At 36.0% G+C, this 20,130-nt stretch overlaps 1 protein-coding gene and 1 pseudogene across 4 annotated transcripts in view; both read right to left on the bottom strand.

Moving 5' to 3' along the window:
• Positions 1–20,130, bottom strand: part of Cfh (complement factor H) — an 88,040-nt gene that overhangs the window by 17,217 nt on the left and 50,693 nt on the right. For 3 of the 4 annotated variants that reach the window (XM_017797755.2, XM_008831575.3, XM_017797754.2), the window contains 6 exons: positions 10,649–10,831; positions 9,046–9,222; positions 8,405–8,581; positions 7,477–7,662; positions 7,196–7,375; positions 4,410–4,580 (listed from right to left, as the gene is read on the bottom strand). In XM_017797755.2, the coding sequence (XP_017653244.1) occupies positions 4,410–4,580; positions 7,196–7,375; positions 7,477–7,662; positions 8,405–8,581; positions 9,046–9,222; positions 10,649–10,831 (1,074 nt within the window). The remainder of the gene's footprint in view (positions 1–4,409; positions 4,581–7,195; positions 7,376–7,476; positions 7,663–8,404; positions 8,582–9,045; positions 9,223–10,648; positions 10,832–20,130) is intronic. The other variant, XM_008831576.3, reaches the window with a different exon arrangement.
• On the bottom strand, positions 2,043–2,894 carry LOC103732852 (annotated as a pseudogene).

Genomic DNA, 20,130 nt, shown 5'->3' on the forward strand with positions numbered 1-20,130 from the left:
GGTTACCAACCAGAATTTGATGGTAGAATCCTATTGAAGACACACTTGAATTGTAGAACAAACAAGGAGAAATCAAGCTAGTACTAACTTCAAGGCTTCGCTCTGCTGGCTAGCCTTTAGAGTGCTGGAAGGTGTTATGCATGGTACTGCGAAAAAAATGTAATCAGCACCCTTTCCCAGCTATAAATCTTTTCTTTTCTTTTTATAGGGAAAGGTATTTTAATGAAAAAATTGACAAAGGATTAGTATCCATAGGAAGAAGCTCTTTTAATAAATAAGAAAATTATAAATGTACCAGTATAATAAATGAGCAAAGGAATTGCACAGGAACAATTCTGAAGCATGATAGTTTCTTAAATTGATTGTTAATGAAGAAGGGAAGGATTTTGGACTTGGAAACTATACTTTCAGAATTTGAAACATGCTGTTACCGACTGGTCTGGTACCTTTGTGCAAAGTGTATCTGATTGTCTGGATCATTTTAACCAAAGCAAAAATGATGATACCAACTAACTTATAGATTTTTTTGTGAAAGCTAAATGGCTTCATAAATGCAAATGTTTTGAATAGCACTTCAAAGGGAAATTGCAGTACGTACTGTGTATCAATAAACGATACCAGACAAGTCCCTAGGTGCAAGCAACAGAATTACTGAACAATGCAGTTCATTAAAACTCTATTACATATAATGGAAAAAAATTTCAGAAAAACTATATTGAAACAATAGTATTCAGAAAAAAATATCCAAAGAATACACAAAATTTAACATTAATGTTTTAAAATACATGAAACTATGTTTTATTGTATCATGTCTATAGACTGAATGAATAAAAATATGATTGGAAAGGATGTGTACGAACTTCAAGACAAAAGCTGCCTTGGAAGAATATGGGAACAGCACAAGGCAGGAAACCAATTTGCTGTACAAAGCAATATGACTTGATAGAAAATAGAAGGCCCTGTGGCAAATAAGTCAAAGCATCAATGTGTTTAAATCCATATGATGTAAACTTGAATACCTATTATTCACGTATGTTGTCAATATTGCATAATTTCAAGATTTTATAAACAAGCTGAATCCAGATCATTTTTAATGCTTGTCAGAAATATTTCTGCTTTTTTGGTTTTGTTTTTACTGAATTTTTGTGTATTTCATATAGAGCATCTCAATCAATCAGTTTTTTGTGTACACATTTAGTTTTATTGTAACAAAGCAACTTGTGGTCTTCTAACGTTTTAACTGAGCATCATCTTCTTCCCTTTCCAGTGAAAAAAAAAGTTTAAAATAAACAAAATTACAATAGAGGATGTCAATTCCAAATAGAATCCTGTAGGTTCTGCTGATTCACCCACTGAGTGGCAGGGCTCAGGGCACCATGAGGAGAGAAGTTTATCTTAAAAGTGTTATCTTAAACTGCAAGGATGTCCATTAAACATCACAACTAACATGCCAAAGGAGAAGCCATGTTGTCAAAATGCCCACTTAACCCACCCAAACATCTCAAACTCACCCTTTTCTGACCTTCTATACCCATTTCTTAAAACTTTTTTTCTTTTTATTAAACAAAAGTAGACAGGTACATGGTGGTAAACGCTAACTGTCCATATTCACATAGAGACACAGTGTAATCTCTCAGCCCAATATACAGAGAAAGGGGGAAAAAAGGTAGAATTCTATGCACTACTACATAGGGGCCAGGCATTCCCAGCTTCCAGCAGAGTCAAGGAGCAGGAGGTTGTTTTTCCCACAGAGCACGGTGGTGGTAGTGGCAAGTTCACAGTTTGAGACAAGAAGGGACCAAAATGAATTTAGAACAGAAGAGTGGAGGTTCTTTTCCTGTTGCACTCTGCTCAAAGTCATTTCCCCCAAATATGTTGAGAACCATCGTGTTGAGAAAAGAGACTTCAAAAACATGGTGACTGAGCACAAGAGGGGCAGGGGAGGGGAAGACTGCAATGTGATGCCAGGGACTGGAGGAAATTAAAAAATAAAAATAAAAATTTAAAAAAGGAAGGTTGGAATCCACCAGTGTTCTTTTCTTTCAATCATCTTCTCCTTCATCCTCCTGTCCTTCCTCTCCCTCATCATCTTCATCTTCTTCACCTTTATCCTCGTCCCCTTCTTCATCAATATCTTCCAACCCTCCTCCTCCTCCTCCTCCTCCTCCTCCTCCTCCTTCTTCATTATCATCTTCCCCTTTTCCTTCTTCATCATCCATATCAGGAACCAAGTAGTACTGCAAGGGGGTTGGCCAGATGTCTTTGATGACCTCTCCTAGTTCATCTGTGCCTGCATCAGAATGGCCAGTGAACCACGTGAAGAAGCTCTCTGGTTCTTCATGCTGGCTTTATTCTGTGTTTGACTTGAGTGTTTCATCAAATCCTTTCCAGATTTCCACTTGATTTCAGTGGACTTTGAAGATGGATCACCACTCTCATTCAGATGAAATTCTTTGGAGAGAACTTTATTTTCAAAGGAAAGATTTTCATCAAAATAAAAATCTATTCTGTAATCTGATTTTGTATCTTCAAATTCTGTCACTTCAACTCTGGTCAAATAATGTAGCGCCTTTTCATCCTCCTCAAGCAGTGCAGACACTTGTGGATGGTTGATAAATGCTGTTACCCAAAAATTTGGGACTTTGGCGATCAATTCTGACCTCTTCTGAAAAATTGGTTGGTGGAGTTTGTTGTATTTCTGTTCTATTTTCAAAATATCCTCACTGGCTTGTTCATTGTCTGTTTCATTTTGTACTTCATCAATATGCTCAATTACTTCTTGTTTTTCTTAATCTCCCTTCTGCAAGTCCGGGGATGTCAGCCAGCTTTGGGGCAGTCCTGGGTAGGGGCTTCTTGGGCTGAGGCAGGGGTGCTGATTGCCGTTTCGGGGCCATGCCACTACGGAGGTCGGCCGAGCAGAGCACGGGTCTGACACTGCTGGCTGCAGGAAGCCTGGAGACAATCATTTTTATACTCTGGTCCCCACTGACACCCTCCCATAGTCTCCCCCACTAGAATTCATATTTTCTGTGATTTGTGTTAAGGCCTATTGTGTCAAGTAGGCATCCCCAGATGTTCCTCAGTGCAAGTTCATCTACTGGGGCCTAGTCAGCCTATCTAGAACCAGCTATGAATCTTATGGGCTAAAAAAACAACTGACCAGGTAAGACATGGCCACTGGTACAATAGTGGCATGAATGTTATGAGAGTAACCAATCACTTTCTGATTGCATGTAAGGACCACTTCATAATATGGAACCCACAGCTGGCACTGATATCAAGCCAAGGAACCTGTGGCTAAACAGGCTTCACGCCATAGAGAAGAATCTATTATTATTATTCTGCTAAATAGACATAGTATTGTACCAACTCCTACTTACTTATTGTATTCATAAATTAATGTATCTCTCAACTCTTAACAGAGAAGCTTCATCATGCAGCAGATGGTGATTAATGGAGACCCACAGTTGGTCAGCATACAGAGAGTAAGAGAATTCAGAGTGTTTATTCCAGAATAGGACACCCATATTAAACATCTGTTTCCCAGAGCTCACGGGTCATTGTGGAAGTGGAGTGAAAAAGATTGAAAGAGCCAGAAGTGGCATATGGCCACAAGGAAACAGAGTTTTCTAGACAGCTGTAAAGTTACTCATATGAACTCATAACAATGGTGACAACATGCACAAATTCCACAAAAGTTCAAGCATAGAAGTGGGGAAGCGGGGAAGAAACCCCAACTCTAGCTGAGGAACTATGGCAACCACTAGCTGCTAGGATGGGAAAAGTCAGTCTTCTTTAAGGATATGACTCTGTAGTTTAACCAGGCTATAGTGGATGGACCCACACAGAAGTGCATTTGGGGACAAAATTTGACTTAATAGGCCTTTAAAGAACATATGCATATTGTATATATAATAGAATACATGAAATCAAGTGGCAGATAGTAAGTGGAGGGTGGAGATGGGGGAAGGGTTCTAAATATGATGGAAATATATTGTGTGAAATTTGAAAAAAATCAATTAACCACCCCCCAAATCAGATTGGTAAAATCGATTGACAATAAATACACACATGCATATAGACTCCATAATGACTAGGCATAGACACAGAAATGGAATAGCACATTTGTTGCAATAAGGGAATTGGATGCTTAGAATAATAACCACCAGTAGGGCACAGAGGTAAATGAATGAGGATCAAGTTTGCTTGAGTGTTTTACTCTATAGTTACTAACACACATGATTGCGCTAGTATTTTATAACAGTTTCTGATTATTTCCTAAACTGTCTTCTGGCTAAAACATGTTTCCATTAATAAACAGCTAAAGTTTTTAAAGAACTCAAGTACTATTTTTACCCTTGGATAAGAACTAGAATAGCCTCTAGGAAACATTATAAGCAAGAGCTTACTTGCACAGGTTGGTTCAGGGTCCCATTTTCCATTGATGCAGATTGAGTGTTCATACGCTGACTTTCCTCTGCATCTGTAACTCATATTAAAGTTATGACTAAACTCATCTGATTGGTTCCCCTCTGTTGTAGTTAACTTTGGTGCTTTACACTTCTCAAGTTGATCGGTTGCTAGAAAATGAAACATATTTTCACAAACTAATTACAGCAAATTTGCTAGGTATTACATTAAAAGTTATAGGTCAACATATGATAAAATTGATTTATACATATAGATTCTGCCAATGAGCTGCTCGTGATCACTGTGCTTGAAATGGCCTGTTGTGTGAACTTGGGTCTCATGTCCAGTCTTGATATGTCAGAGGAATATGTATCATGAAGATATTTTGCACCTGGGAACTGGAAGAGCATGGAACCTTCGCTGTCTCAGATGCTCTTCACAGGAAATGACCATCACATGATCAAATCTGGTTCCACATTTGCAAGCTGTGCAAATGCTCATATTTGTTATTTTCTCATTATATTATCTTTAATCCTCTGTCTTAAAATACTAAAATAAAAACAAAATATGTATCATGAAGCTATTTTGCACCTGGGAACTGGAAGAGCATGGAACCTTCACTGTCTCAGATGCTCTTCACAGGAAATGACCATCACATGATCAAATCTGGTTCCACATTTGCAAGCTGTGCAAATGCTCATATTTGTTATTTTCTCATTATATTATCTTTAATCCTCTGTCTTAAAATACTAAAATAAAAACATCAGTGTGAATAGAATAAAATTACTTTTTTGATAGATATCATACAAGAAAAATACATCTAAGATTATTTTGTAGGAAACTAATAATTCAAAATACTTCCTGAGAGAGAGAATTGGAATAAGAAACCAAGTGCTTGGTGTTACCTATTTTACTTATATTTCTTTATTTTGCGTTGATTAGAAGTGATTTTATATGCTAGATCATCCTGTAATCTAATAATATTATCATGTCATAATAATAACTGTGCTGGCTGTGTTATGAGTTAAGTGTGGAGAACATATAGACCTTTAAATATATTATATATTTCAATTACCCAGTGAAAAGGAGAGTTCTCTCTGAATTTGACAAAATGTCGGTATAAGAGTCAAACAATATTTGTTAATAAAATGAAATGTTGAGTGAAATGAGGTTAGAGCAAATAAAAGTAATTAACCAAAGCACTGTAATGATTTCGGTAAACAATGTTTAAGATATCGGCTAGACTAACTCAAGTACTTTAGACACCTGAGATTTAGTCTCTTGCTTAAGATTGGTTGAGAAGACAAGACTGATGTTGCAAAATGTTAAGTCAAGGAAAGTACGCAGTATAGGTGAGATGGTTGTTGTGTGATTGATTTGTTTCTGAAGCGGCAGAACAAAAATCTGTGCTGTAAGATTAATTTTGTAGTGGGCCTGTGACAGCTGGAAGACGGTCATGAGAAGCTGACTACAGGCAGAGTCACCACCAGGCAAAACCCCTGCAATCTGAACAAATAACAAAACAGAAGTTTGTGTAAGTTAGAATGAAGAATTGAGTTTTCACGCCTGATATTTGACTTTTCACTGTATGAAATCAGATGAAATTATGTGTTCAAGCAGCGAAGGGCAGTGATGAAGTCAAGTCTTACAGGACTGAAGGCAGAGCTTTTGACAAAAATGTATTTGTTTAACAAAATATCAAGGTTAATAAGCATCAGCAGCTGTTTTGATTTACAAACTGTTATTGAATTGCTCAGACTTCTGGATAAAGCAGATATAGGGACTGGAGAGATGACTCAGAGGTTAAGAGCACTGGCTCCTCTTTGCAGAAGTCCCAGGTTTGATTTCCAGAACCCACATGGTGACTGACCACCATCTGTAACTCCAGGTCCAGGGGATCTGATGCCCTCTTCTGACCTCTGTGGGAATTTGCATGACATAGGTGTACTTACACACATACAGGCAATTTACACACACACACACACACACACACACACACACACACACTAATAAATAGTGAGGAAAAGAGATATAAAGGCTTATTCCTCAGGAGCTCTGTTATTTTTTGGGGGTCTAATAAACATCTAAAACTCCAGGGAATATGTAAGACTGGACACCACTCTGAAGGAGAGACTGAGGAAATGCTAAAAATAAAAAAAAAAGTAAATAAGTACTGAGTCTCGGGGAAAAGGGAATATAGACCCCAGCATCCTTCCCGGTACTCATCAAAGGCAGAGTGGAGTCACCCAGGTGATAAGTTCCCACCCAGTCCCAGATATCTGGATCCCATAAAAGGTTTGTAGCTGATGAGAGGGTCTGTGGCCCATGTTCCTAGCACACTGACTTCTGCTTTCTGCATTGGAATACACTGAGGATCATCTCTATTATAGTTTTGAGAGAGAAAATTTGCAGTGGAAGAGTAGGAAATGGGTCTTTTGTGAAACTTATTCCTTTGCTTTCTGGGACCTGAAAAAAAAAGTGCCATAAAATAACAGCAATGGTTTTAGGTAACATAGTCATATCTTCTCATACATTATTACTAGTTTAACCATGTGATTATTTCTAAGTAAAAATTATATTTATTCTTAGAAACATTTAAAAACTGTATTGTGTTTGCTTTTCTATAGATAGATATCAAGTTAGAAACAATAAAAGTTTGTGTTCTTGATATTTAAAACTACATATTTCCAAGATAAATTCACTAAACTCAAAAATATATTTGGAAATATTTCTACAATAAAAGTAGCAAACTTTATTAAATATCTATTGAAAAATGTGCTCTCACCAACACACTGAGGAAGCTGGGTCCATTTTCCACTAATGCAAGTTATTGACCTCTGTCCAATCATTGTGAAGTTCTCTTTGCAGCTGAACGCCACGGAGTCTCCGTGGAGGTAGGGAGGGGCAGAAAGCTGAGCATAGCCATGCTTAAGCTCAGGAATGTCTGCACATGTTCTCTCTTCCTCTGTCGAGGTTTCACAAAAGAATATTTATCATTACAATATCACAGTGTATTCAAATGAATGCAAAGCAGTGTTTAAATATGAATATTAATGTTTTAATTACCAATACATGTGGGCAAGGTTGTCCATGTCCCATCAACACACTGGATTTTGTTGGGTCCCTTCAGCACAAATCTAAGATTGCAATTATATTCCACAACCTCACCGTGTCCATATTCTTCTTTCTGTGTTCCCTTAACTTCTCCATTGAGGAGCTCAGGAGGTTGGCCACATGGCTTTACTTGACCTACTGTGTAAATACTGTGTAAGTAGTGGTTAAAATGTCTATTTTATAGTCTAAAATCTAGTGAAAGGATTTTTTATTTACCATAGCATTTCTTACAGTTCTTTAATGAAAAAAGAATGTTTACACTGTACTCATATTTCACAGTTACATTATTTCTATTGAAATAGCATTGGAAGTATATTGAAGGCTATAAAAATGTTCAGGAATCTAGGTATCTTAAGATGCAGGGATGCCAAGCAGTTGGCAACTGTTGTTGTGAAAAATAATTTTTTATTTTATGGCAATGGCAATCCTAAATTTATCAGTTTTTTCCAAAAATGTCATCACTAAAGCAGACATCTGATCAATATGCTTTAATTTGATTAATACACACTACTGAATTAACCAAAAAAAATCTGCTTTCATATTGTTTAGACACACTCAACAAAACTAGAGGGAAAAACCACCCCATATAAAATGTCCAGCAGTGCTCGTAGTACAGGCAAAATGAAAAGTTCACAAAAAAGTCATTGTGATCAGTCATCATATCTGCAAATGAGAATACACAGGTTACACATTTCAAGAAGCAGCTGGGGGCTGACTTCTTAAGTGAATCGGTGCTATTAACTACATAACACATGTTCTTTGTGGCTATCAGTTTTCCAGCTGTGCTTTAGATAACAGGCATACCAGAAGTCTGTAGACAATTAGGAGAGGAAAAAACCCTTCTAATTGTTGTTTCACTGGTTGTTAAGGAAATACTGACCTTTGCATGTTGGAAACTTAGGGGACCATCCAAAATGGTAGCATTGCGCTGAGTCTGGTCCAACTCTTGCAAGTCCATGTCGGCAAGAGAATTTCAACAGATCTCCAATTTTGTATTTTTCTTTCCTGGGATCAACAACTAAGTATTGTTCTATTATGGGAATATGACATTCTTTTTCTTGAAAAGTAAAATAATTAGCGAGAATACATAATTAATCCTTGCAAAGTGATTTTATATTTCTCGTGTACATTCAAACCTCTTGGTTCTGAAAACTGTTACATATTAAGTTTGATACAGCCCCTATAGCCATATGGGATTTTCTGAGATGTATTAAAGACATAGTGCTATATTGGTAATAAAAATTAATTAGTAAGTTCATCTTACTTTCCTGAATTTGATTTAATGCAAATAGTTATTAAAGTCACAATTTCATTCTCAAGAGAAGAAATTGTTCTCTTACATTCAAAGACTAAGTTTATTTAATATTTAAATTGAATATTCAAATAAAAATTTGTGGGCTACGAGAGGGTACAAGTGGGGATGGGGGTATAAAGATCATTAAGATTGTTTGAGATGTTCTGTATGAAATATACAAAAAATTAAATAAAGAATATTTTTAAATGCCCTGAAAAAACACTTACCAAAACATGAGGGTGTGTCAGACCATCCATCATAAGTGCATGTTATGGAGCCCTTCCTATATTTATGTTTGTTTTCATATCCAACATGGCATTCATAGTCCACTTTGTCATTGAGTTTAAACCATGTACCAGTATTTTGGGTTTTAGCATTTTCAAATACAGGCATATCACAAGACTCTAGTACATAATAAAATTAAGATTTTATTTCTAATGTATCATACAGATTAAATAATTCCTAAATCAAATTAAATACTATATAAAAGTAATGTAAGACTAACAATAAACGATTATCCTGAAACAATTATTAAAATGAACAATGTTCTTTTGTAGCATTTATCTTGTCATTTAAGCCTTCACAAGGTTTTATTTTAAAACTAGTTCATCAGTTCAATTTTACTTAACTGTTTATCACATACTAGTAATAAACAGATCAATAGCGATGCATAGTATTTCTTTTTTAATATTTTATTATTTTATATGTATGAGTGTTATGCCTGCATGTAGGGAAATGCATCTGTGTTGTTCAATGCCCACAGAGGACAGAAGAGGCTGTTGGATCCCCTGGAACTGGAGTTATGGACAGTTGTTAGCTGCCATGTGGGAGCTGGGATTTGAACCTGGGTCTTCTGCAAGAACAGTCAGTGTTCTTAACCTCTGAGCCATCTCTCCAGGCCCCTAGATGCGTATTATTTCTTAGGAATATGTAATAGCATTTTGTGAATTAAGGCACCACATTTGTTGGTTGCTGTGTATGACATAGAGAAAATGGAAAAATACATAGTGAATTTAAGAATGGTACATTTATTATATAAGAGATTTTCTCTTTCTCAATAATAAAGACCCATAATAATTTGCTGAGTATGAATTAGTGTAAATGAGTTTTGCATGGGGATTATTGTAATTGTTTTTTCTTTAGCTAAATCCTGTAATAAGCACAGGAATTGAAAAATAGAAATTAAAAGAGCAGCAATGCATATATTAAAAAGTACTACATTGAGGTATATTGGATAAGCTTGAGAAATATCACTAACTAATTTTTGATAAATAAGATAAACTGAACTAATTATTCTTAGAAAACTTTTATTGACTCTGGGTCATAAAACAGGAAAATCGTCCAGAACAGCAAATTTTGCTCCTACCTGGGAGCATTTATTTTCAATATCTAGATATTTATTAATATTTTCTAAGAGGAAAGAAGTTCAGAAATGGATCTTGACTTATGGCACCAAATATAAATATTATAAAGGTTGAAATATTTTGAGATTATAAAACATGGACATTTATTTTCACTAAAAACATTACATTTGCATCTAGTCTTACAGAGGCTTTGATACAAAAGTATGAATATGTAATAAGCAAACAGACATAACACAATGATCTCAGCCCCGAGAAACTCTACATAAAGCTTCCTAACTAGTTTTAAAATTATAGGATACTTTACGGTATTGAAAAAGGAAGATGTCTTAAAAGGAAATAATAGTGTTGTGTTTTTTTTCTTAATGATTTTTACTTATTTTTAAAATGAAATAGCATCCTCCACCTTAGGCAAGAATAATCTTTCTATATGATCAGGATAAATGCAACAACATAATGAAGCACTCACTAATGCACAAGGGCTGAGCTGACCATCCGTCTTCTAGACAGGTAACTGATCCTGATGATTCGCCATTTGGTGTAACATATCCCTGTTTACATCTATATTGTGTTGTTTTATTTAGAGCATACACAAAATCAGATTCAGAAAGAAAACCATTCTCGATTTCGATATCTGACCTTGAACATGTTTCTAAAAGGGAGAAGATAAGGAAATGTGTTTCAGTAGCATAAGGACTCATATAATATCACAGTATAAAAAATTTAATAGTAATCTGTTAGTGATCTGTATGTGAAGACATGGAATGACGTCATCCAAACAACTGAGCCAAAGAAAATAACACATGGATTCCAAAGACAATTCATGACGCTTTGTGATTTTTGTGTGGGTGACATGGTAAGATTTTAAGCATTCATAATCCACTCCAAGAGCATATAAGACATTTCTTGTTTAAATGGCTCCAGAATCCTGTAGCATTCCAGAACTCTGATATAGTTTTACTTTCCTGGCACTTTCTTTAAATCCGGCAATAATTTGGCTCTCTTAGGCACCTAGAACTCATTTACTCACTGAGAGTTTTTAGGAACAGGTGATGATCTTGGACAATCTATCTACATAGTTGCCACCAACTTTAGCACAAAGAATTTGAAATGTCATCATAAGTGCATTCCACAGGCGCTATGAATGTGCAAAGTTCAGAGGAAAGCAGAAGGAACAATTTGTTTAATCATCTCTTGCTAAAATGATGACTTCTCAAATCCTGTATTAAAATTGTAAAAGTAGAAATCTTCCAGTTGTTAGGTTTCTGCCCAGAACACAGCTCTGTTTTTATGGATAAGGAAGTAGTCAAAGGAGAGGACATTAAACATTTTATATAATGAAACATTAAATAAAACATTGTGTTGGAACACTAAAGAAGTTCCAGGACAAAAACATCATCAGACAGCTAGAAAGGAATATGGAGTAAAATCCCAGAGAGGAAGGAGGCTAATGAGGTCTCTTACCAAAGTGACTTTATGCTTCAAGAAATTTCCCAGAAAACAGCACAAGGAATTTCTGGCTGAGGAAGAACTCAGCCAGAAAACGGCTATTTTGATGAATACAAACAATAAAGAACACTCTCAAAGAGACTAAGATCACTAGGACCTGTGGTATAGAAACCAGAGAAGGGAGAGTCCGCAGAGCAGCAGAACTCTTGAGGTCTGCATCACTGTCCTCTCATTCCTTTGGCTAGGTGCCAGCACACTGCAGCACAGTACACAACTCCGTGATCCCAGGAGAACCCAGAAGAAAAACGAGTACCCTCTCACAAAAATGTGAGAGTCTCAAGTTTGAAAAGTGAAGAGTCCTTTGACCATTTAGATCATTTAGAAGGAAGAGGTTAATTCTGAATAAACTAGTTTCAGAGTCAGATTTTTTCCAAACCAAACAAAATTTCAAATGGATCAAAATGATAAAACAAACATAAATGGTAAAGTCAATTCCAAAAATGTGAGAGTCTCAAGTTTGAAAAGTGAAGAGTCCTTTGACCACCTAGATCATTTAGAAGGAAGAGGTTAATTCTGAATAAACTAGTTTCAGAGTCAGATTTTTTCCAAACCAAACAAAATTTCAAATGGATCAAAATGATAAAACAAACATCATTTTCAACACAAAATTTAAAATATCTAATTCTCCAGATCTCCAACTCCAAGCATTAGAGGCCAAAATTCCAACAACTTGCCTTTGCTTTAGTCAAAAGATAGAGATAAAGGTGAAAGAAAAGACATTTTTGACAATACCTTACCCCCTTCCCCCAAAATTCCAGAAACCCTTTTAATAATGCCACCCAGTCTGTGCATGTTTCAGTGGGTGAACCACATATATAAACATGTTGAATGGGAACAAAGTATATGGAGTAAGGTGTCTGCACTTGACAGATACATTGGAAAGGAATCCGGCCCCATGTCAGGTGTCTGAGTCTCTTCCTGAAGACAGTAGAAGAAGTAGAAGAGATTAAGATCAAAGTGAGTAGACGAAAAGACTAATGCTCTGAGCTAAAGTAAAAATGTAAAAGGAATTGTATATAATACATAAACACATTCCTACATTTAATGAGCTTAAAACTTTGTTATGATAGAAGATCCCTTTAAAAGAGGGGGCTGGAGAGATGGTTCAGCGGTTAAGAGCACTGACTGCTCTCACGGAGGACCCAGGTTTGAATCCCAGCACCCATATGGCAACTAACGACCATCTGTAGCTCTAGTTTTAGGAGATCTGATGCCCTCTTCTGACTTCTGTGGGCCTTACATGCACAGGTGCACTTACACACATGCAGGTAATGCACTCATGCATATAAAATGTAAATAATTAAAAAATTTAAAAGTTAAAAATGAACTTTAAAGGAGAATTATCAGGAAAAGGTAGAGATGACAAAAATTACCATTATCAAGAAGGACAGGAATTACATTGCTATATTATATATATATATATATATATGAACAATTTGACAAGCCAATCAACATTTAAACCTGGAAATCAGAGGGGGATCCTGAGCCCCAACCCCTAACTGAGGATATTCATTGTCTTTAAGGGTGTGGCCTCTGATAGGTCAACCATGCTCCAGTGTTTGACCCTACATCTATGAGCATGTGGAAAACACAAACAGGAATTAGTAAGCTATGAAAAAAAAAAGGGCATAAAATTGGGAAAGGGCTAGGGGGTGGTTGTGGGAAGAGTTTGGGACCAAAATGATCACAATACATTGTATTTATTTTCTCCATGGACAAGCTTCCTGATAGATTATCTAATCTCAAATAGTCAGCCCGAAATACATGTACGCATGAGTGTGTATGTATGTATATTTGTAAATTATGCTTGTGTATATAACAATAATAAAGAAGAGAACTTGAATTTGAGGAGGAGTTGGGGGCACATGGGAGGAAGGAGCTGCTGGGAAACGACCTAAATAGAGTGCTCATGCATGATATTCTCAAAAAAAATTTTCAAAAGGAACTATTGGGGAAGATTATGGACACTGTTATGTAAATTAATTCAATAAATTGAAATTAAAAGTTAGAGAAGGCCATAGACTACCACACCTCATGTAATAAAAAAACTGATAACATGAATTGTGATGGACTGAATGAGAATGTCCCCCATAAGCTCTAAGTATTTGGACATTTTGTCCCCAGTTGGTGGCACTGTTTTGGGAGGTCTTAGTAGGTGTGGTTATGCTGGAGGAAGCACGTCACTAGTAGTGGGCTTAGAGGGTTCTTAAGATTTGGCAGATTTCAAGTCATTCTCTTGCTTCCTGTGCCTGCTTGAAGATTTGAGAACTTAGCTTCTGCTCCTCCTCCAGCCACCTCTGCCACAATGCCTCCCCACCATGATGGACTCTTGCCCCTTGGAATGGTAAGCTAAATAAACTCTTCCTTTTATAAGTTCCCTTGGTCCTGGTGTTTCTATCACAACAACAGAAAAGTGACTAATACATAAATACAATTACATTTAATATGAAAAACATGTAATAGATATAAATATGTTAAATGCATACAGGTTCTTCCTGTGCATACAATAAAGTATTACTATAAGAAACCTAAAGCCTGGGGTTGAAGAGATGGTTCAGCAATTAAGAACACTGACTGTTCTTGCAGAAGACCTGGGTGAAACTCCCAGCACCCATGTGGTAGCTAACAACTGTCTGTAACTCCAGTTCCAAGGGAATCTGACATCCTCTTCTGAGCTGCACGGGCATTGTATGACATGGGTGCACTTAGATACATGTAGGCAATACACTCATACACACACAATAAAAAATAAATAAAATATTAAAAAAGAAACCAAAAGTCTAGTGAAATATGCAGAAATATCTTGTTAATGGATACACAGCCTCAATTATACTATATCAATTCTCTCCAAATAGATACACCTCAATAGCAATTAAGAATCCAGCACAGTATTTCATACACATAAGCAAGTTCATTCTAATAGCTGTATCACAAGGCAAAGACATGACAAGACAGTTCTTCAAAAAACTCAAGGAGATCAATATTTACATTAGCAAAACCTAATGTAAACATTGGGCAATATGCACATGTATAGAAATATATTTCCCCATTAATGTTTACAGTCTATATTTTTCATTTTCAGTTAATTTTTTATTTAATTCATTAAGTTGAAACAAACTGAAAGTCTAATATTCCAAGATAGTGTTATATAATGCAATAGTAATTAAAGAAACATGTGGCATTGGTGAATGTGAAGACACACAGAGCAATGCAAAGGAAGAAGGGTTTCTGGAAATGTTTGTGAGGGACTATCATGATTGAGTTGATAGTTGACTGATGTTGGAAGACTCACCCACTGTGGGTGGTAACATTCCCTAGGCTTGGTAAATCTGGCCTGTACAAGTATACAGAAAGGGTTGAACACTAGCATGCATGCATTAATTCTTTGCTCTTTGCTCTTGATTATAGATATAATGTGATTAGCTGGTTCCTGTCTTGACTTCCCCTGCAAGGATGCACTGAAACCCAGAATTATTAACCAAATAAAGACTTTCTCCTAAGCCTGAGCTAAATGTCCTTCAGTGAATTAAGAGAACACGGCAGAAAGAATGATGGACCAGTATTCATCAACAAAGGGAAATGAACCATTGATAAACTCATCATGAATAACGCTTATTGAAAGTCAGACTCAATAAGCAGCACTCTGAGAGTTGTCATGTATGCATGCATGGTCACATCAGGGATCATGAGTGGAGCTTGTTGTGACTATAAATGAGCACCATGAAGGAACTTCTGCAATGCAAAGCAATCAACTCATTTCAAATCTAAATCCCAGCAAACTGTAGAAATTGACAAGTTGAGAACAAAATTCAGAGACAATGGAAAGATAGCTAGACATGTTGAAATAACTTTTGAAAATACTATATTCAACTTATTTTACATCTATAAAAGAGTTGTACAAGCTGGGCGTGGTGATGCACGCCTTTAATCCCAGCACTCAGGAGGCAGAGGCAGGCAGATCTCTGTGAGTTCAAGGCCAGCCTGGTCTACATAGTGAGTTCCAGGACAGCTGGGGCTACAGGGAGACCCTGTCTCAAAAAGATAAAAAAAAAGAGTTGTACAAATATCAATGTAAACTTAAACAATATTACAAAATTTTAATAATTTAATATTTAAAATTCTGAAGAACAAAAATGACATTTCGTCTCTCAGAACTAAAATAAAGATTTTTTAAGAACTGCATTCCCCCCCCGCCCCCCAGAGTCTCCAGGGGAGGACCTACTTCCTCTCCATTTACATAGAGACTGTCAATGTTTTCACTTATGGCCACTTCCTCCATCTTCAAAGCAAGTAGCATTTAATTCTACCTTTCCCTCTCCCAATCCCCCCTTCCTTTCCCTCTGTCTACCCACTTCCAATTTCTCTTCAGACATGTTGCCTTGACTCTACATACATGATCCAAAGCATCACCTTCACAGGGTCCAAATTTGGAAAAAGGACATCTTGAAGGAAACATTATATATACTGCAATTTACAAAGTTGAAGGACCCACATTTATAATAGTCAAAACAGGGAATATTAATTTTCATATATATATCAGTAGAAAATAATGAGTCCTGAAAAAGAGATAACACATTTGTTATATGCACACCCATTCAACACTATATTCAATTTTTTGGCAAGTGAGATAAATTTCTCAATTCTTAAAGGTGTACATTTCAAAAAACTGGACTAGAACTAGAAATCCATATGAAAGGATAAATTTCATTACACCATTGCATACAAAAAAATAACTGGAAGTCAGTTATAGGCATAAACACAAAAGTAGGTAGATAAAGCAAGACCTGTGAATTCTGTCTGACATTTGAGTTTCCTAGACCTGTGAATCTCCCAATCCCAGGTTTCTGTGTATACTTTCCTAGTGCTCAGGCTTGCTTGGCTCATGCAGGACTGTACCCCCAACACACCTTTGAGGATCCTCAGATCTCTGAGGTCAACAATCCCTACATTCCTTGCCCACCATCCCAGCTCCACAGCCTAGCTAGAGGTCATGAACACTCATGCACCCTCCAGACCTATGAGTTCCACAGACCCAGTGTTCTCTCTGAAGTCCTACTTGCCCAGTCCTAGCTTGGGTCAAGCAGTATTTGCACAGGCTCAGCTTGGTTAGTTCTACAGAACCCTGTCTATTCTTGAAGCTATACCCATACCCCAAGGCATAGCTTGGGTTGTGCACTCAATATATTACTTCAGACAGACCCGGGAAGAATTATTTTGGCATGCTTTCTTGTTTACCACCGAATTTGAATCACCCACCACTCCAATCAGAATTCAACACTGACCTTTCAGCTTTCCTGCTCATCTATCAGCCACCGAGCCCACCCTGCTGTTCCAGGACCTTATGGATTCTGTTCTTGAACATCAGGCTCACAGTTGAATCTATGTCAACCCAAACTGACACCACTTCTTACATCCTATTTGCAAAGTGACCACACGACTGAACAAAAAGCACCACTCAACCTGGCCACAACTTGACTGGTTTGGTCATAGCAAACAAAGATACAAACACCCACAGAACAAAGTCAAGATCAGCTACGTATAACAAGAAATACCACCAACAATCCTACTCCAGATGCCTAGGTCCCATTACAAAGAAACAAAAACATGAATAGTATACACAATATGTTTCCTCTAGAAATTAACAAACCTACCATAATGATTCCTGAGAAAATCCACTTAGTTGATGCACAAGAAAATTATTCCTAAATAGCAATTATAAATAGGCCCAAGGAACTCAAAAAGGGTACGAATATAAGATTGATTTTAGACTATGGAAATGCATTCAGTTGAATGAAATAAGTAACAAAATTCAAGATATGAAATTAGAATTTCATGAAGAGAAGGAATCTCTGAAGAAAAACCAAAGTGAAATAAAACTTGAAATGAAAAACTCAGGAAGGCAAACAAACAGATAGGAGGAAAGCCTCTCCAATGGACTGGATTGAGTGAAATAAAGAATATAAGATCTTGAAGACAGTGTCAAGGAAATGGATCTCACTCAGTCAAAAAAGGGGGAGGGGTAAATATAATATAACCCAGGAATAGAACATGCAGGTCTTCTGGGACAGTATAAAAATACAAAACCTATGAATTATTTGTGTAAATAGAGAAGAAAGCCAGATCAAAGGCACAAAAATACTTTTCAACAAAATCATAGAAGAAAATTTACCAAATCTAAGGAAATAGATACCTATCAAGGTGCACTGGGCACACAGAACATCAAATATCCAGGACCAGAAAAGAAACTCTCCATGCCATATAATAGTCAAAACATTAAATGTACAGAGAAAGAAAAAAATACTGAAACCTGCAAGAGAGAAAGGTCAAGTCACATATAAAGGCAGGCTGATCAGAATAACTGACTTGTCAATGAAGACTGTGGGAACCAGAGGGCTTGGATCTATGACCTACAAATCATGAAAGCATGCAGATGCCAACTAAGATTTCTATATGCAGTAAAACTATCAGTTGAAATAGAAGGAGAAAGAAAACATTTTCCATAGTGAAAGCAGATTAAGGAATATGTCCACCAAGCCAGCTCTACAGAAGATACCAGGAGAAATACTTTGGTCTGAAAAGACGATTAAACACAGTCAAGGAAGTACAAGGAATACATAATTCCAGAAGTGTTAACCAAAAGAGGACTAAGAAAACAATACTACAACACCAGCATAACAAGAATTAATAAACATTGGTCAATAATAACTCTCAATATTGATGGTCTCAGTTCCCCAATAAGAAACCACAAACTAACAGATTGGATTGAAAACTGAACTCATATTTTTGCTAACTCCCCATCAAGGTTTGACACAACCTAAGGATAAAAGGATTCAAAAAGGTATTCCAAGCAAATGGAACTAAGAAACAGCAGGTATAGTTATTCTAATAGTTCACAAAATGTACTTCAAACTAGAACTAGTCAGAAGAGATAGGGAAGGCCACTTCACCTCATTAACAGAAAAGTTCACCAAGAGAGTATTACAGTCCTAAACATTTATGTGCCAAATACAGGGCAATTTCATAAAAGAAACGGTATAAGATTTAAAATCACACATTAATTCACAACAATAATAGTGAGTGACATAAATTCTCCTCTCTCACCAATAGACAGGTCATCCAGAGAAAAATTAAACAGAGAAAACCTAGGATTAAATATCATCATAAATCTAATAGATTTAATAAACATTTACAGAACACTGCACTCAAATACAAAAGAATACACTTTCCTTATAGAAGCCTATGGAACTTTCTCCGAGACTATCAGGACACAAGACAAGTCTCAAGAAATGTAAGAAAACTGAAATAATATCCTGTATTCTCTCTAACCACAAAGGAATAAAGCTGAATATCTACAACAATATAAATGGGGAAAAGTACAAAATCCATGGGAAAAAAGTAGGTCAAGGAAAAAATCAAAAACAAATTTACAACTGAGTGAAAATAGAAACAAAACATCAAAATCTATGGGTCACAATGAAAGAAGTCCTATGAGGAATGTTATAGCATCAAGAGGCTACATAAGAAAATTAGAGACATCTCACATTAATAACTTAATGATGCACCTGAAGGAAGGTCTTGATAAAACAAGAACAAATACCACCTACAAAGAATAAGCAAGAAGAGATAAAAAAAACTAGGGCTGAAGTTAATGAAATAGATATGAAAAATATAATACAAAGAATCAATGAAATGAATGGTTCTTTGAAACAATCAAGAAGATTGGCAAACTGTTAGCCAAATTAGCCAAAAGAAAGAGAGGACTCTAAAAGCGGATATGGAAAGGGAAGGATTATAACAGATACTGAGGAAATTCAGAGAATCATGGGACATACTTTAAAAACCTATATTTCATTAAACTGGAAAATATCAAAGAACTGGTAGAATTTCTACATATGTATGACCTATCAAAAATAACCCAAGATGAAATAAACAGTTTAAATAGATCTGTAACAACTACTGAAATAGAAGCAGTAATTAAAAATCTCCCAACTAAGAAAACCCAGGACCAGATGGATATAACACAGAAATCTATCAGAACTTCAAGGAAGAATTAATACCAATATTTCTCTAATTATTTTATAATATTGAAAATGATTCCAAATTCTTTTTGTGAAGCTAGTATTACCTGATACCAGAACCAGACAACCATTCAACAATAATTAACTCACAAAGTTATAAGCCTAACTCTCTGATAATTTATGATAGACACAAAAAATTCTCAAAAAATTATCAGTAAAATAATTACCAATAAAATAATCAAATAATAATTATCAATAAAATAATCAAATCAACTTCCTCCCAGAAATGCTGGAATGGTTTGACATTGATAAGACATTACATGTAGTCCACCACATAAACAAATTCAAGGACAGAAATTACATGATCATCTCATTAGATGCAGAAAATGCCTTTGACAAAATTCAACATGCTTTTATGTTTAAA

Source organism: Nannospalax galili, unplaced genomic scaffold (assembly GCF_000622305.1).
Source record: "Nannospalax galili isolate Female #2095 unplaced genomic scaffold, S.galili_v1.0 scaffold955, whole genome shotgun sequence".
NCBI classification, from domain to species: domain Eukaryota; kingdom Metazoa; phylum Chordata; class Mammalia; order Rodentia; family Spalacidae; genus Nannospalax; species Nannospalax galili.